This window comes from Oncorhynchus tshawytscha, linkage group LG14, assembly GCF_018296145.1.
Source record: "Oncorhynchus tshawytscha isolate Ot180627B linkage group LG14, Otsh_v2.0, whole genome shotgun sequence".
NCBI classification, from domain to species: domain Eukaryota; kingdom Metazoa; phylum Chordata; class Actinopteri; order Salmoniformes; family Salmonidae; genus Oncorhynchus; species Oncorhynchus tshawytscha.
The window spans coordinates 30,771,998-30,796,290 of NC_056442.1; the positions used below are offsets into that span (position 1 = coordinate 30,771,998).

At 43.1% G+C, this 24,293-nt stretch overlaps 1 protein-coding gene across 1 annotated transcript; it reads right to left on the minus strand.

Annotated features, from left to right (window-relative positions):
- Positions 1 to 2,571: 2,571 nt before the first annotated feature.
- Positions 2,572 to 20,524, minus strand: rsf1a (remodeling and spacing factor 1a). The gene is made up of 17 exons (XM_042296561.1): positions 20,287 to 20,524; positions 19,083 to 19,174; positions 18,878 to 18,970; positions 14,169 to 14,374; positions 13,111 to 13,297; positions 11,437 to 13,010; positions 10,988 to 11,114; positions 8,662 to 8,874; positions 8,340 to 8,444; positions 8,186 to 8,265; positions 8,017 to 8,065; positions 7,815 to 7,921; positions 5,980 to 6,047; positions 5,327 to 5,501; positions 4,936 to 5,165; positions 4,583 to 4,756; positions 2,572 to 4,199 (listed from the first exon to the last, which is right to left on the minus strand). The coding sequence occupies exons 1-17, from the start codon at positions 20,438 to 20,440 to the stop codon at positions 3,676 to 3,678; spliced, it is 4,158 nt and encodes a 1,385-aa protein (XP_042152495.1). The 5' UTR covers positions 20,441 to 20,524; the 3' UTR covers positions 2,572 to 3,675.
- Between the last annotated feature and the right edge of the window lie 3,769 nt (positions 20,525 to 24,293).

Below are 24,293 nucleotides of genomic sequence, written 5' to 3' on the forward strand. Positions count from 1 at the left end.
ATTCCTACAGTGAAGCATGGTGGTGGCAGCATCAGGCTGTGGAGATGTTTCTCAGCAGCAGGGACTGGGAGACTAGTCAGGATCGAGTGAAAGATTAAGGGAGCAAAGTACAGAGACATCCTTGATGAAAACCTGCTCCAGCCGTTCAGGACCTTAGACTGTGGGTGAAGGTTCACCTTCCAACAGGACAACGACACTAAGCTCATAGCCAAGACAACACAGGAGTGGCTTTGGGACAAGTCTCAATGTCCTTGAGTGGCTTCAACAAAGTACTGAGTCAAGGGTCTGAATACTTACAGTGCCTTGCGAAAGTATTCGGCCCCCTTGAACTTTGCGACCTTTTGCCACATTTCAGGCTTCAAACATAAAGATATAAAACTGTATTTTTTTTGTGAAGAATCAACAACAAGTGGGACACAATCATGAAGTGGAACGACATTTATTGGAAATTTCAAACTTTTTTAACAAATCAAAAACTGAAAAATTGGGCGTGCAAAATTATTCAGCCCCCTTAAGTTAATACTTTGTAGCGCCACCTTTTGCTGCGATTACAGATGTAAGTCGCTTGGGGTATGTCTCTGTCAGTTTTGCACATCGAGAGACTGAAATTGTTTCCCATTCCTCCTTGCAAAACAGCTCGAGCTCAGTGAGGTTGGATGGAGAGCATTTGTGAACAGCAGTTTTCAGTTCTTTCCACAGATTCTCGATTGGATTCAGGTCTGGACTTTGACTTGGCCATTCTAACACCTGGATATGTTTATTTTTGAACCATTCCATTGTAGATTTTGCTTTATGTTTTGGATCATTGTCTTGTTGGAAGACAAATCTCCGTCCCAGTCTCAGGTCTTTTGCAGACTCCATCAGGTTTTCTTCCAGAATGGTCCTGTATTTGGCTCCATCCATCTTCCCATCAATTTTAACCATCTTCCCTGTCCCTGCTGAAGAAAAGCAGGTCCAAACCATGATGCTGCCACCACCATGTTTGACAGTGAGGATGGTGTGTTCAGGGTGATGAGCTGTGTTGCTTTTACGCCAAACATAACGTTTTGCATTGTTGCCAAAAAGTTCAATTTTGGTTTCATCTGACCAGAGCACCTTCTTCCACATGTTTGGTGTGTCTCCCAGGTGGCTTGTGGCAAACTTTAAACAACACTTTTTATGGATATCTTTAAGAAATGGCTTTCTTCTTGCCACTCTTCCATAAAGGCCAGATTTGTGCAATATACGACTGATTGTTGCCCTATGGACAGAGTCTCCCACCTCAGCTGTAGATCTCTGCAGTTCATCCAGAGTGATCATGGGCCTCTTGGCTGCATCTCTGATCAGTCTTCTCCTTGTATGAGCTGAAAGTTTAGAGGGACAGCCAGGTCTTGGCAGATTTGCAGTGGTCTGATACTCCTTCCATTTCAATATTATCACTTGCACAGTGCTCCTTGGGATGTTTAAAGCTTGGGAAATCTTTTTGTATCCAAATCCGGCTTTAAACTTCTTCACAACAGTATCTCGGACCTGCCTGGTGTGTTCCTTGTTCTTCATGATGCTCTCTGCGCTTTTAACGGACCTCTGAGACTATCACAGTGCAGGTGCATTTATACGGAGACTTGATTACACACAGGTGGATTGTATTTATCATCACTAGTCATTTAGGTCAACATTGGATCATTCAGAGATCCTCACTGAACTTCTGGAGAGTTTGCTGCACTGAAAGTAAAGGGGCTGAATAATTTTGCACGCTCAATTTTTCAGTTTTTGATTTGTTAAAAAAGTTTGAAATATCCAATAAATGTCGTTCCACTTCATGATTGTGTCCCACTTGTTGTTGATTCTTCACAAAAAAATACAGTTTTATATCTTTATGTTTGAAGCCTGAAATGTGGCAAAAGGTCGCAAAGTTCAAGGGGGCCGAATACTTTCGCAAGGCACCGTATGTAAACGTGATATTTCAGTTGAATGTTTTATAAATTTGCTAAATATTCTAAACCTGTTTTTGCTTTGTCATTGAGTATTATTGCACGTAGAATGATGAAGAAAAACAATACCTTCTAGAATAAGGCTGTAGCGTAACAAAATGTGGAAAAGGTCAAGGGGTCTGAAAACTTTCCGAATGCACTGTTTACACTGTAGTCTTTATCTGATACGGCATTATCAGTCAAAAAATAAAAAATAAACAATACCATAGGGCAGGTAGCCTAGTGGTTAAAGGCGTTGGGCCAGCAACCGAAAGGTCACTGATTAGAATCCCCAAGCCGACGAGGTGAAATATTTGTTGATGTTCCCTTGAGCAAGACACTTAACCCCACTTGCTCCTGTTAAGTTGCTCTTGATAAGAGCATCTGCTAAATGACTTCAAATGTGAAAATCAAGTAGGACATAATCACAAATAATTTGTAGACCGCCCAAATAGATATAATATTTGACTCAAACAATGACTAAAACTATTTCAAACCTTGCTTACATTTGTATACGACACCTGGGAACAGATTTCCAAAATTAAAGTAACTTCGAACTGATTGGGGGGCCAAATAAAACCACTATTTGTATAGTAAAAGATTTCAAAAGCAGATGACAAGGTGCATTTGTGAGATGCTTGAATATTGGTTTTTAATAACTTATAAAACACCTATGTTACAGCATCAACTATAAACATACTGTACATACACTGTGGATGAATAACAGGGTGATTTCTTTTTTTCAGACTGAACATTTCAAAATATTTGATATTTTGGGGGGGGAGAAAACATAAGAACAATGAGCTGGAATGATAGAATCTATAAAGAGGTTCAGATGGAACTCTGAGGATGAAAACAGAACAGACAGTGGACTGAGGACCAGATACAGCATTCACACCTGGGGCCATATTCAATAGGGCACACAGCAGCAAAACATTTTGCAAGTTCAGGTAGTCCCTCCCTGTTTCAGTCCTTTTTCGGACTTATGAATATGACCCCATCTTCTCAAATAGTAGTAGGTTGTAGAATGTATAGACTGGAATGGAGAGTAGTAGACTTCTGTGGATAAATTATTCAGTCCTCACTGAGTGAGAGAAGGAACACTTCAACTAACACATAAAAGTCAACAGTGAATTGATTTACTGAACATAGCTAGTTAGATAATTTGCCAGTGTCCATCTGCCAGCCCCACTGTAGTTGTAACTGTGGTCAAATCTGCAAAGTGTCATTTGAGATGAATCAGCCTGTATGAATCTCTTTCTGGTAGTTATCTTCCTGGTTCACAGCAGAGCAACAAGAGCAGCTCTTCCATTGGTTTAAAACATCCAACTCACTATTTTCTGGGATTATTAAACACTCCAGTCCATTTGCTCTCTCCTTCATGGTATATAGAACACAATTTTAGAGGGAGACAGAAGAGAGAAGGGAACATCTAGTATTTTACAGGATCAGCAGCTGAGCAGAACAGCTGGAGAACAGCTAAGGAGGGTGTCTGTCTGGTGCTCAGGACAGTCCTTCACCCTTTGGCTGTGTATTGTGTTGTGTGTCTGTGTGTTGGATGGCGCTAGTGCGTTTGGTCCAGTAGTTATTCATCCTGTTTAGAGGAAGGGAGGAGGAGGGAAAGGAGAAAGGGAAGGAGGGATGATGAGGTAATGAGAGATCCAGTTGAAAGGTTGTTGGTGAAAGGCAAGAAAGTAAAACAAAATATAACTAAAAGTCTATGTCATCATGCGTCTGACTGGTCAGGAGGTGGGGGGCTGTTAGACCTGTTCTGCCCAGCTCTGGCTGCTCTGTCCCTGGGTAAGGCTGCACTCTCAGACCCAGGCTGTGTTGAGCCTCTAGAGGCCTGCTGTCCATTAGGGCTGTTTGATTCCTTGTCTTTTGATGACGGCTTTCTCAGCTTCTTCTCCTCTTCTTCCTCGTCCTCCTCATTTTTTCCCTCTTTCTCCTCCTCTTCATCAGAGTCGATGCGGTTAAGTCGTTTGCGGATAGGACGATCTTCCTCGGATGATGACTCCGATTCCCCTTCATCGTTATCATCCTCATCATCTTTAGTGGAGGGTCTGCTTTTCTTCAGCAGAGCGAGACGTTTCCTCCGCTGTTCTATCAACACCTTCCTCCGCTTCCCTCGGCCCATCGTCTCTCCTCTCCTCTTCTTTCCCCTTGTTCTACTCTCCTCCACCTCTTCTCTCCGCCTCTTTCCCCTCATTCTCTTCTCTTCCTCCTCAGACTCTCTCGAATGGGAGGATTCTGAAATAGAGGGAGCGAGCGGCGGATTCATACAGCAGCAGGAGTTAACCCCGCATTCAGACACTAGCGGCAAAAACGTTCCTTTGCCCGGTGCAATGGAATCGATGGCTCTATTTTCTCTGCGTCTGGTGACGTGTTTTCCGCTTCATCCAGCCAACCAGAAAATGTTGGTTTAGGGACAGTGGTCGGTTTAGATTGGTTTAAATTTAGGAGGGGGAGGGGTGGAACGTTATCGGCACGCTTTCACTTGAAGAAGCGTTTTTTTCCGCTAGTGTCTGAATGCGGGTTGGTTATGAGTTGTTTACATTGACTAAATGACAGTCTGTCAAGTTCCACATGGACCTCCCTAATTGGGGGCAGGGATGGTAACCATAGTAACTGACCATCGCTGTTTGAGCTGGAGAGACGACGGCGGCGGGGTTTAGCCTTATCCTTATTGGTGGTTGCCTGGGAACACTCGGATTCTGACGTCTCGCGGTAGTTAACCTCCCGCTTCCGGCCCCTCCTTAAACCACACCTCTTCCTGTCCCCATCGCTGTCACTCAAATCACTGGTCTCTACAAGAGAGAGAGAGAGAGAGAGAGAGAGAGAGAGAGAGAGAGAGAGAGAGAGAGAGAGAGAGAGGAGGGAGAGAGTTGTTTTACTTTCAACTGAACATGTTCTTTAACATCCAGCACCAAACCTCTGGATTTCTGTGTGTCTTCTTTTCCCAACTCATATTCCAAGCCTTACTCACCCATCTCCTCTTCCTCCTCCTCTTCACTCTCCTCCTCCTCCTCCCCCCATCCTCTCCTCTGTCTGCGTGGGTGTTTCTTGCACTTTGCTGCGGTCCTGGAGGTTCTCTGTTTAGGTGCCCGTCTCTGTGCCCGTGTGGACTGGCTTACGAAGCCCGGGTCGCTGGCAAAGCTGTCCACATCACTGGCTGCTTCCTCATCACCTGACGCTACAAACTCCTCCTCCTCCGTACTACACACACAAACACACACGCGTTAAAAGTTTGCATTTATAGTGCTCAAACAAAATATGACTTTACAATATGGGGTGTAGCTCCAAAGAGTAGCACCCACCCATACACATATCCACAGAATTACTAGGACTGACTTAAGGCCAGTCAGGCACAAACACACCTGGCGCTGAGCTGAAACTCCTCCTCGCTCTCTGCAGCCGTGCTGTCGCTCTCCAGGTCGTTGAGTCTCCTTCTCTTCCTGCTCCTGGTGGGAGGGGCCTGAGCTGTGGTTGGTCCTCGTTTCTCCTTCCCCTCCTCTGATAGGATGGTGGCAATGTCCTTACCCTGCCCCACCTCTACACACAGGACCAAAGGGTTACACAGGCAGGCCACTTTTCTGTCATCTAAACCCTCTTGTTCCTCATCCAAAATGACACCATATTCACTTAATATAGTGCACTACATTTGACGAGGACCCTTAGGGCTAGGTTCCCAAACTGTCATCCTGCGGGCCAAATTTGATTTGCCCCACCAAAAAAAATCTGACCCCAATTATTCTCATGCATAATAGAGAGACAAGTGATGGTATACAAATGTAAGCAAGGTTTGAAATGATTAAGTTTTAGTCAAATATTATATCTGTTTGGGCTTCTTGGGGTTAATTTGCAATCTACAACTTTAGTAATTATGTTCCGGCCCTCCGACCATCCGCTTAAGAAAGAAATCAACCCACAGCTGAATCTAGATGATGATCTCTGATATAGAGGATACGGTGCCATTTGAGACAGCCATTCAGTCCTCAGTCTACACACTCACTTCCTCTCTATTTCTCACCTCCTCCATCCTCATCTCTGACGTCTTCCTCTATCGCTTCATCAATGGCGTCATCAAAGTCATCAAACCTGGAACACACGCAGACACCACACACACACCAGGGTTTACGTTTTCCCAGTCAGTCCTAGGAAACGAGGAGCCGGACACACAGTGGAGAACGACTGCCCCCTCTCATTGAAGAGAGAGGGGGCACTTAATTTACAAACAAACAGTTAATACTGTTAATATTATCCAGCATACACAGTACATTGTGTATTTATAGTAAGCCCTCAGCAGTTGAAGTCATCCCCCTCCCCAGCCCTGAGTTGCCTCAGAGCCATAGCCTTTACCCGGGTGGCAGGTAGCCTAGCGGTTAAGAATATTAGGTAGCAGCCTGCCTGTTGGCTCTTGGTCAGGGTAGCCTATCCTTCTCCTTGAACTTTTAATTCATTTTAGACCTCTCCTAACTTTTGCCACACACGGAGGGAGGCGCTATGACTGTAGCCTGTAGTATATTGCCGCTCTGATGACTTCTGATGGGCCATCAACAAGCTACACACGCCATGCTCCACTCTCGTGAAAAGCAAGAGCAGCAGCATCAATTATTCAATTTCACTCTCTACTGCAGCAGTCGGATATGAACGTGCCCTTCCGGACAAGTCAGTTTAACTTACACATACCCGAGACCCATGACAATCATATCAGATCCGACCCAGACCCAGGATATTATTTATAATTCTGGATCCGGACTTGCTCAGGTCCCAGATTGGGTCTCAGGTACAGGTGAATCCGTGACGACCTCTAGCTCAAACTGAGCATGTTATGTCTCCATGAGACGCCATCTTAACTGACTTCACTTGGTTTCAATGCGCTATGGAGTCTTCACATAGGAATGAACGGTGTCATGTGATTGATTGCTTTGTCCATTCATATATACAGTCATTGGGACAACGTGACCGAGAAGATTTACATTTACCGGCCATTTGAGAAATTTACCAGACCCATATGTTCTGGGTGCGTAACCCATTAGGGTGTCCACCAACAGTGCTCAATTAAGGAGCTAATAAAACATCATTTTCAAACATTTGCCAAAATGCAATTCGTAGGAAAACACCATTCTATACAGAGCACCTGGTGCGAGCAGTTTCATATGTGACAGAGATGAACATCTCTGTTAGAAACTTCGAATGAAGGGGAATCTGAAGACGCAACTAGGATGGGACACTAAAATGACTAGGATTGTGCCTTTGGCATCTGCACAACAAAAGAAAGTTGATATGAAAACCAATGGAACAGCAGAGAAATGCTGGTTTCAATGGCATACGAGGAAGTCTTTATAAAATAAATGCCTCCACGTTTCTATAGTGTGATTTTGCCGAGGCTATTTTGAAGCAAGGTAAGGCATGCCTCATAATATAGAGTAAAATATTCAGGTTTCAAACAATTAAGTATGTGTTTTCAAAATGCATACTGCCTCCAGCTCACAATGCAAAGTAGTGGGTGACATGCTCTTAGCCTGCCTACCATAGCCCATGCACTTGAATGGCGAATGGGAGGCAGCGCTTCAATTACCATTTGAGAAAAAAACAAATAGTAGCTCTTTATAAATCGTGGCCAACAAAACTGTTTTTAACACACAACTGCATTTAGAATTGTTCCGCAATGACATGTTTCACTCTAGCAGCAACACGTTTGACAAGTGACATGCCGCTCATAATAGGCTCTGTATGCTGTGTGATAAATAAACACATGACGACTAACAAAAATACACACTCCCCAATTTAATTTCACTAAATTTAGCAAATTAACCTATAGACCGACCGATGTGCTGTCACTTCTCTTTCACACACACACACCTGTAGCTGATACACTTCCTGGTTCTGGTAGACCTCCTTCCCAGGTTTTTGGTATTTTTTGCATCTTTCTTCTTCACCAGTTTCTCCTCTTCTTCCTCCCCTTCCTGCTAGAAACACATAACACACAATTTCAGATTATGATAATTTATTTGGCCTACTAGACTAATTTTGCCTGATAGTACACACACAAAATTAGGCTTACAGGAATGATGTTCTCCACACTGATTCCCACATACACCAGACGCTCCCTCCTACAGAGACAAAACACACAGGAATTCCACAACCATTTCAGTGTGTTAGGTGTGTGTGTGTGACAGTGTGTGAGTGAGACTGCGTGTGACGTGTGAGACTGTGTGTGGACTGTGTGTTACCTCCTCTCAGCTCGGTCTCTTTTCTTCAGAGCGCAATCCAGATTTTGCAGCTGCTCCTCTAGTCTGTCACACAGCAGTTTCTACATAGACCAGGGACAGTGTTAAAACACGCACGCACGGACAAACACACACACACACTCTCTCTCTCACTTACGTGTTGGCAGGGTGGGCAGAACCATTCTCCCTCAGGTATGACCATGAGAGGGGGTCTGAGGCAGGCGGTGTGGTAACCACTATCACATGAATCACACAGCAGGATCTGCAGCAGAGAAACACACGGGTTGGTTTCAAACGGAGTGTACGCACGTTCAGGTGCTGGGTGTAAATAAACTCATGAAATCAAGAATAGATCGTGATCTGCAGAAGGGAAACAGTTGGCTTCACAGTAAAGCACACACAATATACCATAAGTCATTCAGATGCAGAGATGTAAAGAAACAAAGAAAACAACCATCTCCTCCACACACACATCTCACCAGTTCGGGGTGGTTGGGAAGTCCACAGTGGCTGCAGGGATCTTCATTAGGCATCTCCTCTGATTGGCTAGAGTCATCTGAGTCACAAATACTTCCCTCCCTCCCTCTCTCCTCCTTTCTCCCTCTCTCCTCCCCCTCCTCTCCTCCCTCATTCGGTTTGCATCTCTTCGCTCGAGTGTTTGACCAGCGGGGGCCTCGTTGCCTTCTTCTGCTCTGTAGACACATGCACAAACGGTTACAATCAATCACATTGATAAACAACATTTTCTTGACTATGATCATTTTGATATTCATACAAAGCCTTACACATCACTTAGATCTTATGTGTCGGAAAGATATCAATTTGTCTCTGTGGATGGTTTGTCCTCTGACAAATCAACTGTAAATTTCGGTGTTCCTCAAGGTTCCGTTTTAGGACCACTATTGTTTTCACTATATATTTTACCTCTATGTTTATGAATGACATCACCAAATGTTATCTTTCACTGCTATATGGATGACACACAGCTGTACATTTCGATGAAACATGGTGAAGCCCCAAAATTGCCCTCGCTGGAAGCATGTGTTTCAGACATAAGGAAGTGGATGGCTGCAAATGTTCTACTTTTAAACTCGGACAAAACAGAGATGCTTGTTCTAGGTCCCAAGAAAAAAAGAGATCTTCTGTTGAATCTGACAATTAATATTGATGGTTGTGCAGTCGTCCCAAATAAAACTGTGAAGGACCTCGGCGTTACTCTGGACCCTGATCTCTCTTTTGACTAACATATCAAGACTGTTTCAAGGACAGCTTTTTCCATTTACGTAACATTGCAAAAATCAGAAACTTTATGTCCAAAAATGAATCCATGCTTTTGTCACTTCTAGGTTAGACTACTGCAATGCTCTACTTTCCAGCTACCCGGATAAAGCACTAAATAAACATCAGTTAGTGCGAAACACAGCTGATAGAATCTTGACTATAACCAAAAAATGTGATCATACACTGGCTTCCTGTTAAGGCAAGGGCTGATTTCAAGGTTTTACTGCTAACCTACAAAGCATTACATGGGCTTACTCCTACCTATCTTTTCGATTTGGTCCTGCCGTACATACCTACACGTACGCTACGGTCGCAAGAGGCCCTGGAGGCAGGGCTTTCTCCTATAGAGCTCAATCTTTATGGAATGGTCTACCTACCCATGTGAGAGACGCAGACTGTCTGGCCCAAGAGTGTGAAGGTGAACGGAAAGGCACTGGAGCAACGAACCGCCCTTGCTGTCTCTGCCTGGCCGGCTCCCCTATCTCCACAGGGATCCTCTGCCTCTAACCCTATTACAGGGGCTGAGTCACGGGCTTACTGGTGCTCTTCCATGCCGTCCCTAGGAGGGGTGTGTCACTTGAGTGGGTTTTAGTCACTGACATGTTCTTCCTGTCTGGGTTGGCACCCCCCCCACCCCTTGGGTTGTGCCGGGGCGGAGATCTTTGTGGGCTATACTCAGCCTTGTCTCAAGATGGTAAGTTGGTGGTTGAAGATATCCCTCTAGTGGTGTGGAGGCTGTGCTTTGGCAAAGTGGGTGGGGTTACATCCTGCCTGTTTGGCCCTGTCCGGGGGTATCGTCGGATGGGCCCATAGTGTCTCCCGACCCCTCCTGTCTCAGCCCCTAGTATTTATGTGTCGGGGGGCTAGGGTCTAGAATATCTGGAGTATTTCTCCTGTCTTATCCCGTGTCCTGTGTGAATGTAAGCTCTCCCCACCCCCACCCAAGGACCATGCCTCAGGACTACCTGGCCTGATGACTCCTTGTTGTCCCCAGTCCACCTGGCCGTGCTGCTGCTCTAGTTTCAACTGTTCTGCCTGCGGCTATGGAACCCTGACCTGTTCACCGGACGTGCTACCTGTCCCAAACCTGCTGTTTTCAACTCTCTAGAGACAGCAGGAGCGGTAGAGATACTCTGAATGATCGTCTATGAAAAGCCAACTGACATTTACTCCTGAGGCGCTGACATGTTGCACCCTCAACAACCACTGTGATTATTATTATTTGACCCTGCTGGTCATCTATGAACATTTGAACATCTTGGCCATGTTCTGTTATAATCTCCAACCAGAGGAGGACTGGCCACCCCTCATAGCCTGGTTCCTCTCTAGGTTTCTCCCTAGGTTCTGGCCTTTCTAGGGAGTTTTCCTAGCCACCGTGCTTCTACACCTGCATTGCTTGCTGTTTGGGGTTTTAGGCTGTGTTTCTGTACAGCACTTTGAGATAGCTGATGTAAGAAGGGCTTTATAAATACATTTGATTTGACTTATAAATTAGAAAATTGACTTTTAAAACAAAGTAGTTACCTTTACAGTCCTGCTTTGTCCCTCAGGGTTTGCTCTCTTCTTTTGCCATTGAGCAGTCTTCTCCTCTTCTTCTTCCCTCCTCACTCCTGGGGGTGCGTCTTGGCTCTTCACCTTGTTTGGGCTGGGTCTGTAGGTAGGGTTGATCAGTAAAATATCTAAATATCAAATTACAGAACAATAGAGACCACTCCAAACACCACCAGCAGAGCTGGGGCACAGTTGGAGAAGATGGCCAAAGACAGTCAGAAGTGGAGAGCCTTTGTTGCTGCCCTAAAATCTATCAGGCACGACGGCGATGAGTGAGTGCGTGATATTACAGCAGAATATTGTATCTATTGTTCAGCTCTACATGATAAATTGTCACCTCAGTTGTTGTGATGAAAGAAGTTATGTTATGGTAATAATCATTGAGACATTGTGATGGGAAGAGATTTAATCATGGACCTTACCTGCAGATCCGAGCCGATCTCCGCAGAGACCTCCCATCTCCCTGCTCCTCCGCCTTCTCCTCCTCTTCTCTCACGTTCTCTATCCTCTGGTTGGGAGGGATCTTTATCTTCAGCCTGATCCCTTCTTTCTGCAGCTCAGAGGAGGCCTCAAGGGGACCCGGCCGGTCTGCTGCTCCATGCCCAGCTCCCCTCACCCTGGCATTGGCTGGTGTGTCTGTGCTGAGGGCCTCTCCCTGGTCCCTCTGTCCTTCTACAGTCTGGCTGCTCTCTGACTCCTGCTCCTTCTTTCCTGAAGTACTCTTCTTCTCCTCTTCCTCTGTTCCATGGCATCCCTCGCTTTTCTCCATATGGAGGGTGGTCTTTTTCTCTTTCTCTTCTTTCTCTTTTGTGTTGTCATCCCTCTCTCCAGACAGGTCTCCATCTAACCTCTCCCTCACTTTCTCAATTCCATCCTCTCCTAATCTCTCCCTGGATCTCTCTCCTTTCTCCTTCCTTTCCCTCTCCTCTCCTCCTGCCTGTCTCTCCTGTCCTCTAGGCTCTAGGGGTGTTGGGGCTCCAGTCTCTCCCCAGCCAGGACTCTTCCTCACCAGGACTGACTGCCTGCTCCTCTCCTTGTCTGGAGCGCTGGCCCTCTCAGCCCCTTCCTCTGCCCCAGGTCTGGTTCTGTCCGTACAGAACAATCCACCATCTTGTTGCTGCGAGGCTGACCTGCAGATGACCCCCACATGACCTATACCCCCTGTGAGCCCTCCAAGCCCATTTAGGGGAGCCCCCCCATTGGTCAGCTCCTCTGGCAGTGGGACAGCTAGGCCCCCAGGTGGCGCTGACTGCCTCCCCAGCTGCTCCTCCTTGGTATGTGTTACTGAAGGGTTACGGACAATGATGCTACTGCTAGTGCTGCTGCTATGGCTGTTGTTGTTGTGTTGGTTGCTGTGCATGTCATTGTTGTGATGTGTGTTGCTATGATGACGGTTAGCGCCAAAGAGCTCTCTCTTTTTCAGTGGTATCTTGGCCTGCTGGTCGGTCCTCAGGGCCCGCTCCGCTTCCTCCTTCACAGGAGGAACTTCCTGTTTTGTCGTTGCCGAGACGGGCGCCATGACGACAGAGACAGCGTTGCTAGGGGAGTTGTTAAGCATTTGGGTCTCCTCTTTGACGAGCGCGGTGATGGTGCTCACTCTGTTGTCAATCACTTCTGACCTCTCCTCCTTCCTCACACTCTGTGTCTCTCCCTCTTCTTTCTCATCACATTTTTTCATTTCCTTTTCTTCCTTCATCTCAACTGCAATGTTTTCCTCTTTCACTGAGAATAACGGTTCAGATTTGGTTGGGTTTTCCTTCTCTGCTAACGATGCCATGTTGTCATCCGTACTAGTGGATTCTGGGTAGGTAGATGATCTACTCTTTTCTCGCTTATCCTCCTCTTCCTCCTTCTCTCTCTCTTTACTCTTGTTCTTGTCTTCCTCAGCCTTCCTCTTCTGTCTTGCCTTCTCCTCGTCCTCCTCTTCCTCCTCCTTTACCTCTCCTCCAGCCTCACCTTGAAAAATCATCACAGATGTTGACATGTTATATTGCAGCTCTGGTTCCAACATTAATTTATAATAACACAATTATAATATGTCAGTAGTAACAACACAATCATAATAATAGTAACTACACCATCATATTTCTAGTAACAACAGAACCCATACCCTCCTCTGTGTGTCTTCTCCCCCTCTCCACAGGTTTGGCAAAGTTGGATCCTCCCTCCTTCTCTCTGTCCATCTCTTTCTTTCTCTCCGTCTCTCCCTCCTCTTTCTCCTTGTGTTCTGGGTCCAGCTGGGTCTTCAGGAGGTCCAGAGCATCGGCCAAGTCGTTCCGGGTTCTGAAGACAAACAGAACATTCTGAACATACAGTGCGGTAAAAAAGTATTTGCCCCCTTTCTGATTTTCTCTATTTTTGCATATTCTTTGATAATGAGCGTTATCAGATATTTAATCAAAAACTAATATTAAATAAATGGAACCTGAGTTTACAAATAACCACCAAAAAAATGTATACTTATTTTATTTATGTAAGTGACAAAAGTTATGCAACACCCTATTCCACTGTGTGAAAAAGTAATTGCCCCCTTACACTCAATAACTTGTTGTGCCACGTTTAGCTGCAATGACTGCAACCAAAGGCTTTTCCTGTAGTTGTTGATCGATCAGTCTCTCACATCATTGTGGAGGAATTCTGGTCCACTCTTAGATGCAGAACTGCTTTAACTCGGCAACATTTGTGGGTTTTCAAGCATGAACTGCTCGTTTCAAGTCCTTCCACGACATCTCAATTGGGATTAGGTCTGGACTTTGACTAGGCCATTCCAAAACTTAAAATGGGTTGCTTTTCAACCTTTTTCATGTAGACTGATCAACAACTTCAGGAAGCGTTTGGTTGGAGTCATTGCAGTTAAAGGTGCAACAACCAGTTATTGAGGTCGCAATTACTTTTTTTTTTTACAAAGGGGCACTGGGTGCTGCATAACTTTTTTTAATGAAATATGTCATTGTTGTGTTATTTGTTCACTCAAGCTCCCTTTATCTAATATTAGGTTTAGGTTGAAGATCTGATAACATTCAGAATCAAAAATATGCAAAAGTAGAGAAAATTAGCAAGGGAGAAAATACTCATTCACAGCACTGTATATACAGTATACCCTTTCTCTCTTCTCAGATGCTCCAAAAAAATATATGCATCCATCCATCATTACCTGACGATACATCTCCAGGTGGATCCGTCCCAGTCGTCCTGTTCCTCTGTATACAGGCGAATGTTGTGTTGGGCGTCAGTCTGCAGCCAGTACATCAGACCCTGTCTGTCTCTGCCCAAGGGCTGCAACCTCATTGCCTCCGCCTCCTCCTCGTTCACCAACGTCTTGAACTTCAGGTTGTCATCAAACTGGATCTCACACAGGTACTGGGGTCAGAGAGACGAGGGGGTTAGGGTTAGACAGAGAGAAGAAAACAGTACAGTGCCTTCAGAAAGTATTCACACCCCTTTACTTTTTCCACATTTCATTGTCATTTCTTGTCAACGATCTACACAAAATACTCTAATTTCAAAGTGGGAAAAAAAATGATTAATGGAAAACAAATATATGTTAAGAATCACCTTCAGCAGCAATTACAGTTGTGGGTCTTTCTGGGTTAGTCTCTAAGAGCTTTGTAAAACTGGATTGTATAATATTTTTTTTCTTTTTTAAATTCTCCAAGCTCTGTCAAGTTGGTTGTTAATCATTGCTAGACAGCCATTTTCTAGTCTTGCCATAGATTTTAAGCTGGATTTAAGTAACAACTGTTAATAGGCCACTCAGGAATATTCAATGTCATCTTGGTAAGTAACTCCAGTGTATAATTGGCCTTGTGTTTTAGGTTATTGTTCTGCTGAAAGGTGGATTTCTCTCCTAGTGTCTGTTGGAAAGCAGACTGAACCAGATTTCCCTCTAGGATTTTGCCTGTGCTTATCCCTATTCCGTTTCTTTTTATTTAAAAAGAAAACTCCCTCGTCCTTGCCGGTGACAAGAATACCCATAACATGATGCAGCCACCACCATGCTTGAAAATATGAAGAGGTGTACACAGTGATGTGTTAGATTTGCCCCAAACATAATGCTTTGTATTCTGGAGAAAAATATATATTTTTTCAGAATTACTTTAGTGCCTTATTGCAAACAGGATGCATGTTTTGTAATATTTTTTTATTCTGTACAGGCTTCCTTCTTTTCAATTTGTAATTTAGGTTAGTATTGTGGAGTAACTAAACTCAGCAAAAAAAGAAACGTCCTCTCTCTGTCATCTGTGTTTATTTTCAGCAGACTTACCATGTGTAAATATTTGTATGAACCTAACAAGATTCAACAACTGAGACATAAACTGAACAAGTTCCACAGACATGTGACTAACAGAAATGGAATAATGTGTCCCTGAACAAAGGGGGGGGGGGTGTCAAAATCCAAAGTAACAGCCAGTATCTGGTGTGGCCACCAGCTGCATTAAGTACTAGAGGTCGGCCGATTAATCGGGGCCGATTTCAAGTTTTCATAACAATCGGTAATCAGCATTTTTGTGCACCGATTTTGGCCGATTACATTGCACTCCACGAGGAGACTGCGTGGCAGGCTGACTACCTGTTATGCGAGTGCAGCAAGGAGCCACGGTAAGGTGCTAGCTAGCATTAAACCTATCTTAACATAATCACTAGTTAACTACACATGGTTGATGATATACTAGTTTATCTAGCTTGTCCTGTGTTGCATATAATCGATGCGGCGCCTGTTAATTTACCATTGAATCACAGCCTACTTCGCCAAAGGGGCATTCGTGAAAAAAAAGCACTGCCGTTGCACCAATGTGTTCCTAACCATAAACATCAATGCCTTTCTGAAAATCAATACACAAGTATATATTTTTAAACCTGCATATTTAGTTAATATTGCCTGCTAACATGAATTTATTTTAACTAGAGAAATTGTGTCACTTCTCTTGTGTTCTGTGCAAGCAGAGTCCGGGTATATGCAGCAGTTTGGGCCGCCTGGCTCGTTGCGAACTGTGTGAAGACCATTTCTTCCTAACAAAAACCGTAATTAATTTTCCAGAATTGTACATAATTATGACATAACATTGATGGTTGTGCAATGTAACAGCAATATTTAGACTTAGGGATGCCACCCGTTAGATAAAATACAGAACGGTTCCATATTTCACTGAAAGAATAAACGTTTTGTTTTCAAAATGATAGTTTCCAGATTTGACCATATTAATGACCTAAGGCTCGTATTTCTGTGTGTGATTATACTACAATTATGTTTAGGATTTGGTAGAGCAGTCTGAGTGAGCGGTGGTCGGCAGCAGCAGGCTCGTAAGCATTCATTCAAACAGCACTTTCCTGCATTTGCCATCAGCTTTTCGCTCTGCTCCAAGCATTGCGCTGTTTATGACTTCAAGCCTATCAACTCCCGAGATTAGGCTGGCAATACTAAAGTACCTATTGGAACATCCAATAGTCAAAGGTATATGAAATACAAAATGGTATAGAGAGAAATAGTCCTATAATAACTACAACCTAAAACTTCTTACCTGGGAATATTGAAGACTCATGTTAAAAGGAACCACCAGCTTTCATATGTTCTGAGCAAGGAACATAAACGTTAGCTTTTTTACATGGCACATATTGCACTTTTACTTTCTTCTCCAACACTTTGTTTTTGCATTATTTAAACCAAATTGAACATGTTTCATTATTTATTTGAGACTAAATTGATTTTTGATGTATTATATTAAGTTAAAATAGTTGTTCATTCAGTATTGTTGTAATTGTCATTATTACAAATATATATATGTAATAATGACCATTTTTATATAAATATATATAAATCGTCAGATTAATCGATATCTGCTTTTTTTGGTCCTCCAATAATCGATATTGGTGTTGAGAAATCATAATCGGTCGACCTGTATTAAGTACTGCAGTGCATCTCCTCCTCATGGACTGCACCAGATTTGCCAGTTCTTGCTGTGAGATGTTACCCCACTCTTCCACCAAGGCACCTGCAAGTTCCTGGACATTTCTGGGGGGAATGGCCCTAGCCCCCACCCCCTGATACAACAGGTCCCAGATGTGCTCAATGGGATTGAGATCCGGGCTCTTCGCTGGCCATGGCAGAACACTGACATTCCTGTCTTGCAGGAAATCACGCACAGAACGAGCAGTATGGCTGGTGGCATTGTCACGCTGGAGGGTCATGTCAGGATGAGCAGGGTACCACATGAGGGAGGAAGATGTCTTCCCTGTAACGCACAGCATTGAGATTGCCTGCAATAACAACAAGCTCAGTCTGATGATTCTGTGACACACCGCCCCAGACCATGACGGACCCTCCACCTCCAAATTGATCCCGCTCCAGAGTACAGGCCTCAGTGTATCGCTCATTCTTTCGACGATAAACGCAAATCCGACCATCACCCCTGGTGAGACAAAACCGCGACTCGTCAGTGAAGAGCACTTTTTAACAGTCCTGTCTGGTCCAGCGACGGTGGGTTTGTGCCCATAGGCGACGTTGTTGCCGGTGATGTCTGGTAAGGACCTGCCTTACAACAGGCCTACAAGCCCTCAGTCCAGCCTCTCTCAACTTATTGAGGACAGTTGTTGTTGCTATCCTGTACCTGTCCCGTAGGTGTGATTTTCAGATGTACCGATCCTGTGCAGGTGTTATTACACGTGGTCTGCCACTGCGAGGACCATCAGCTGTCCGTCCTGTCTCCCTGTAGCGCTGTCTTAGGCGTCTCACAATACAGACATTGCAATTTATTGCCCTGGCCACATCTGCAGTCCTCATGCCTCCTTGCAGCATGCCTAAGACACATTCACGCAGATGAGCAGGGACCCTGGACATCTTTCATTTGGTGTTTTTCAGAGTCAGTAGAAAGGCCTCTTTAGTGTCCTAAATTTTCATAACCGTGACCTTAATTGCCTACCGTCTGTAAGCTGTTAGTTAGTGTCTTAAAGGCCGTTCCACAGGTGCATGTTCATTAATTGTTTATGGTTCATTGAACAAGCATGGGAAACCGCGTTTAAACCATTTACAATGAAGATCTGTGAAGTTATTTGGATTTTTACGAATTATCCTTTGAAAGACGAGGTCCTGAAAAAGGGCAGTGTCATTTTTTGCTGAGTTTACTATGTTGTTGATCCATCCTCAGTTCTCTCCTATCACAGCAATTCTGTAACTGGTTTAAAATCACCATTGGTCTCATGGTGAAATCCCTGAGCAGTATCCGTACTCTCCGTCAACTGAGTTAGGAAGGACGCATGTAGCTTTGTAGTGACTGGGTGTATTTATACACCATCCAAAGTGTAATTAATCACTTCACCATGCTCAAAGGGATATTTAATGTCTGTTTTTTATTTTTTTTTAACCTATCTTCTTTGCAGTTTCGTTGTTGTATCTGTGCTTGAAATTCACTGCTCGGCTGAGGGATCTTACGGGTTATTGTATGTGTGGGGTATAGAGATGAGTCATTCAAAAATAATGTTAAACACTATTATTCAACACAGAGTGAGTCCATGCAACTTATTATCTGACTTGTTAAGCACATTTGTACTACTGAAGTTATTTAGGCTTGCCATACAAAGGGGTTAAATACTTATTGACTCAGCTTTTAATTTTGTATTAAATATGCAAATATTTCTAAAAACATTATTCCACTTTGACATTATGGGGTATTGTGTGTAGATCAGTGACACAAAGTCTACATTTAATACATTTTAAATTCAGGCGGTAACACAACAAATTTTGGGGTGTGAATACTTTTTGAAGGCACTGTATATTATCAATATACTGTTCATACAGAGAGTAGATGTCACAGCAGACATAAAGAGGTAGACTAGTGTGATAGTCTGCACAAGGTGTGTGTGTCTTACTTTGAGGATGCTGGTTTTGCACTCCATGCTCAAATCCTGGTAGCCCTTGTGTTCCAGCTCCCAAGCCCAGCTACTGTTGATGTCCTGGCATACCTGTGTGATAAATATACAGTCATTACAAGTGCGCACACACACACACACACACACACACACACACACACACACACACACACACACACACACACACCCACCAAGCACAGCTCACCTTAGCCAGGTACCTCTCCCACTTGTCTGCAGACACAGACTTGCCAAGCTTCCTCAGGAGCTTGACATGCAGCTCCACCAGTGGCTTGGGAACTGAGAGACATACACACAGAGAGATAATACATTTTGTTATAAAACTAAACACACTGTCATAACACCAGCTTGTATAACACTAAACACCTATTACAACACCCAATGTGATGTGGGAATACAAAAAAAATCCACATTCTCCTTCATTTATTCGGATTGATTCACATTTTCTTATTCTCAAAGATCTAGCTAACAGTGGCACGGGTGGAGGTAAGATCAATAACAACTGTGATTCATTGTCATTTTTTGCATGAATATAAAAAACACGACGATGTGTTTGGTGAACAAGGGAGGAAATGTGGAAAAAGCTAACAACGTTATCACAGAAGTCTACATACAGTTAACTAACTAGCTAGCTAGTAACAACACATTTCCCACAGATACAGTAACGTTAGTGGCTAGCTAGGTACGCCACACACTGCTAGCCAGATAGCTAGCTGGCTAAATCGTGACAAGAAAGTCTCAGTAGCTACAATTGCCTCTAAAGAGGATTTAAATAGTTAGAAACAGTGGCAAATGTACAGTCTGAGGAATTTGAAATCAGCGGTATTTTATTTGAATGAATTGATAGCCACCAGCAAAACTAATGTTAGCTTGGTTTAGCATGAAGTTGGCTAGCTCGGCTACATCATGCATTGCGCTTGCGCGAAATTGACAGTCAGCCACCCTGTACCAAGTAACGTTCGTGTTTTTATCGGACTATTTTGACAACTGTTTACGACACGATTTTCCACAATACGAGATCGATTCTATTCAAACGTTATTTACTCATACACACTGGGGCTAAGTTTGATACTTTTCTTGCACTAGTATGGGCAGGCAAGCATGGAAAAGTACACCTGATCGCTAGCTAGCTAACAAAATTATGCTAGCTAACTAGCTGGTTTGGTAATTCAAGCAGGAATGGCAAGTTAGCTACTTATCAAATAGCTAAGTAACGGTACATCTAGCTAACTACATCAATCAGTAACGTTAGCCAGTTATACCCAGGCACATGTCACAGTGCGTGTGTGGAACCCCCCAGCCAGCTAGCTGTACTGGCTCCCCCCTGACCACCCAGCTAGCTAGCAAGTCAGTGATGAGGATGCTGAGACCCTCTTCCTCTCCCTTCCCACCTGTCGATGTGTCCCGGAGATACCTCTCCATCTGCGGAAACGTGAGTTCGGGGAGGTCCAGGGCTTGTCCGTAGCGCTCCAGGAACGAGCAGACCACTGCGAAACTGGGGCAGAGACCGGGGTTTGAGCCCTGCGCTGCCGCTAAAGCAGCCATTTTTCAGCCGGGGAGTAGGATGAGAATGAACGGAGTAGGGAGGACAGAAAAGAGCCCAGAATTCAGCGCGCCAACATCGCATCGTGGGTGGCTCTGTGACCAGGTAGTCCCCCCCACCACTACCCCCCCAGGGTTGCAAGTTTCAAACATCAAGAATGTTCTTGTTGTGGTTTATTATCTAGGCCCATACGAGTATTAAACATTTCATGACCTAGTAGGACAATTTGTCATATAGCTAGCAGGCATATTTTAGGTGCTCTACAGTCTATATGTCATAACGTTGCGGCCATCGTGCATAATTATAGCTAGTCCTTTTATTTCACATAGCTACGGTAGTTGGCGAATTACGTCAGTGGATACAATATTCACAACAATGTCCACACTGTAACGTCACCCGTTTATGTAAAATACACATGTTATTTGTGGGAAAAGACAGGAGGACCAGCACTGGTTGGATGCGGATCTTGCGCACCCCACCGGTGTTAATGCGGCGTGTGATTGGATAGAATATTTGACGGAGGGGGGCGTGTACAGACGCTAGAGGGAAGGCAACTCTACATACAGTGCCTTCAACAAGTCAATACGGGTGGGTATAATTTGTGGAACGATCCAACAGGAATCTGTTCCAAAACTTCGTAAATAACAAGGATGTCAACAAACAACGCATACAAAGTTGTATAGCGGCAGATTAAGATACCAGGTAGGGAGTGGGATATTTAATTTCGTTTTTACTCACCACGTTTATTCCGGAAAATGTCTGTCCTCACTCTGGTGGCCAATGGACTAACATTGAGAATAAGCTACGCGGTGAGTTGATGCCTATTCGTCAACATGCTACTTTGTATGCGTTGTTTGTTGGCAACCTTGTACTTTACGCAGTTTTTGGAACAGATTCCTGTTAGAACGTTCCACAAATTAGAGTGAGAATGTGAGAATCTGTCTCACTTGTTCTTTGAATGTAAATTTGTGTCAGTATTTTGAGAAAACCTTGCAAAATACTTATTTACCATTATGAACACTGCCCATGTTTTTGAAATGAAGGATATAATATGTTACTATTGCAATAATAATAAGACCATTGAAATGATTGTGAATTATTTTATTCTTGTGGCCAAATACTTTATACACAAACAAAAATTCCAAAATTCTATACCAAAATTACTTTAAATTTTTTTGAATATAACTAAATAAGAATAACATTTCCCCGTGTCAATATATTAAGAGTTATTAGAATTGCACTAGAATTGTTTATTTTCTTATTACTTGATATTTTTTGTATGTTTTAGTATTTTCTCGTTAATACCTGTGTTCTATTTTGTATGATGTAACAATGTAAATTGTTGATTTGTATTTTGATTAATAAATGGGAAAAAAGGAAAAGTTGTTCCCCTCTGCAAGGGCCGCCGCTTTTCTGGAGCGATGGATAACGATGCTTCGAGGGTGGCTGTTGTCTATGTGTGCAGCCCAGGTAGGGGCGAGGAGAGGGACAGAAGCTATACTGTTACATTAGCCTGAATAAAAAATGTATTTAATAAATACAAAATCTTGACCATCTACACACAATACACAATAATGACAGAATGAAAACATGGTTTTAGATATTCTTGCAAATGTATTGAAAATCAAATACAGAAATATCTAATTTACATAAGTATTCACAACCCTGAGTCAATACTTTGTTGAAGAAGCTTTGGCAGCGATTACATCTCTAAGAGCTTTCCACACCTAGATTGTGAAACATTTGCCTATTATTCTTTTCAAAATTATTCAAGCTCTGTCAAATTGATTGTTAATCATTAGGTCGGGGTGTGATTTGGATTCTAGTTTTTCTATTTCTTTGTTGGCGGTGTATGGTTCCCAATCAGAGGCAGCTGTCTCGCGTTGTCTCTGATTGGGGATCATACTTAGGCAGCCTTTTTTCCACCTTTAGTTTGTGGGATCTTATTTGTGTGTAGTTGCTTTCTGCACTGCATGTAGCTTTACGTTTATTTTTGTATTTTGTTGTTTTTTCGGTGTCATTTAATAAAAGTAAAATGTACGCCTACCACGCTGCACCTTGGTCCGATCCATCTATAAACGAACAAAGCAGATAGAACCAGGTTTTCCTCTAGGATTTTGCCTGTGCTTAGCTCCATTTATTTTTAATCACGAAAAACTCCCCAATCCTTAACGATGACAAGCATACCCATAACATGAAGCAACCACCACTATGCTTGAAAATATGGAGCGTGGTACTCAGTAATGTGTTGTATTGGATTTGCACTTTGTATTCAGGACAAAAAAAGTGAATTGCCACATTTTTGCAGTATTACTTTAGTGCCTTGTTGCAAACAGGATGCATGTTTTGGAATATTTTTAATTCTGTACAGGTATCCTTCATTTTACTCTGTCAATTTCACAGCCATTAAACTTTAACTGTTTTAAAGTCACCATTGGCCTCATGGTGAAATCCCGGAGTGGTTTCCTTCCTCCGGCAACTGAGTTAGGAAGGACGCCTGTGTCTTTGTAGTGACTGGGTGTATTCATACCATCCAAAGTGTAATTCATAACTTCACCATGCTCAAAGTGATATTCAATGTCTGCTTTTAATTTTTTTTACCTACCTACCAATGGGTGCCCTTCTTTGCGAGGCATTGGAAAACCTCCCTGGTCTTTGTGGTTGAATCTGTGTGTGAAATTCACTCCTCGATTGAGGGACCTTACACATAATTGCATGTGTGGGGTACAGAGATGAGGTAGTCATTACAAGGTCATGTTAAACACTATTAGTCCATGCAACTATGTATGTGACTTGTTAAGCAAATTGTTACTCCTGAAATTATTTAGGTAAGGCGTAACAAAGGGGTTGAATACTTATTGACTCAAGATATTTCAGCTTTTCATTTTGAATTAATTTGTAAACATTTCAAAAAACATAATTCCATTTTGAGATGATGGGATATTTAATCGAAATGTAATACATTTTAAATTCAGGCTGTAACACAACAAAATGTGGAAAAGGTCAAAGGGTGTGAATACTTTCTGAAGGCACTGTAAGCTACAATGTTTGCTACCAGACACTTCTACATTAAAAACATTTAATAAAACATTTCAAAACAAATAGATTCTGACTCAAATCAATCAATATATCATAGGCTAGAAAAAAAACATCTACAGTATAAACATTTATAACAGACATTGAAAATAATTTTGAGGAGACTGGAAGGCTTGGTTTTACTTGGGGTGGCAGGTAGCCTTGTGATTAGTGTTGGGCCAGTAACTAAAAGGTTGCTAGATTGAATCCCGAGCTGACAAGATACAAATCTGTCATTCTGCCTTGAACAAGGCAGTTAACCCACTGTTCCAAAATAAATTAAATTACATTTAAAAAGCCTAAAAGAAGCCTTCATACAGTATTTCAAATAGTTTAGAGCAGCTTAGTAGTAGCAGCTTCTAAAACAATTAATTTGCACTTTTTTATATACAGTGGGGCAAAAAAAGTATTTAGTCAGCCACCAATTGTGCAAGTTCTCCTACTTAAAAAGATCAGAGAGGCCTGTAATTTTCATCAATGACAGAGGTCAACCATTCGCTGCCTGACTAGCAACACCACCCTGGATGGTTCCGACCTAGAATATGTGGACATCTATAAGTACCTAGGTGTCTGGCTAGACTGTAAACTCTCCTTCCAGACTCATATCAAACATCTCCAATCTAAAATCAAATCTAGAGTCGGCTTTCTATTTCGCAACAAAGCCTCCTTCACTCACGCCGCCAAACTTACCCTAGTAAAACTGACTATCCTACGATCCTCGACTTCGGCGATGTCATCTACAAAATAGCTTCCAATACTCTACTCAGCAAACTGGATGCA

Excerpts from the sequence above, each read along its gene's own strand:
- rsf1a (XM_042296561.1), bottom strand. The coding sequence starts at position 20,440 with ATGGCTGCTTTAGCGGCAGCGCAGGGCTCAAACCCCGGTCTCTGCCCC. Across the intron at positions 13,298-14,168 it reads ACCTGGAGATGTATCGTCAG|AACCCGGAACGACTTGGCCG; the intron begins GTAATGATGGAT and ends GTTTGTCTTCAG. Across the intron at positions 4,200-4,582 it reads CTCCAGCTCAAACAGCGATG|AATCCTCCCATTCGAGAGAG; the intron begins GTCAGTTACTAT and ends CCTCTATTTCAG.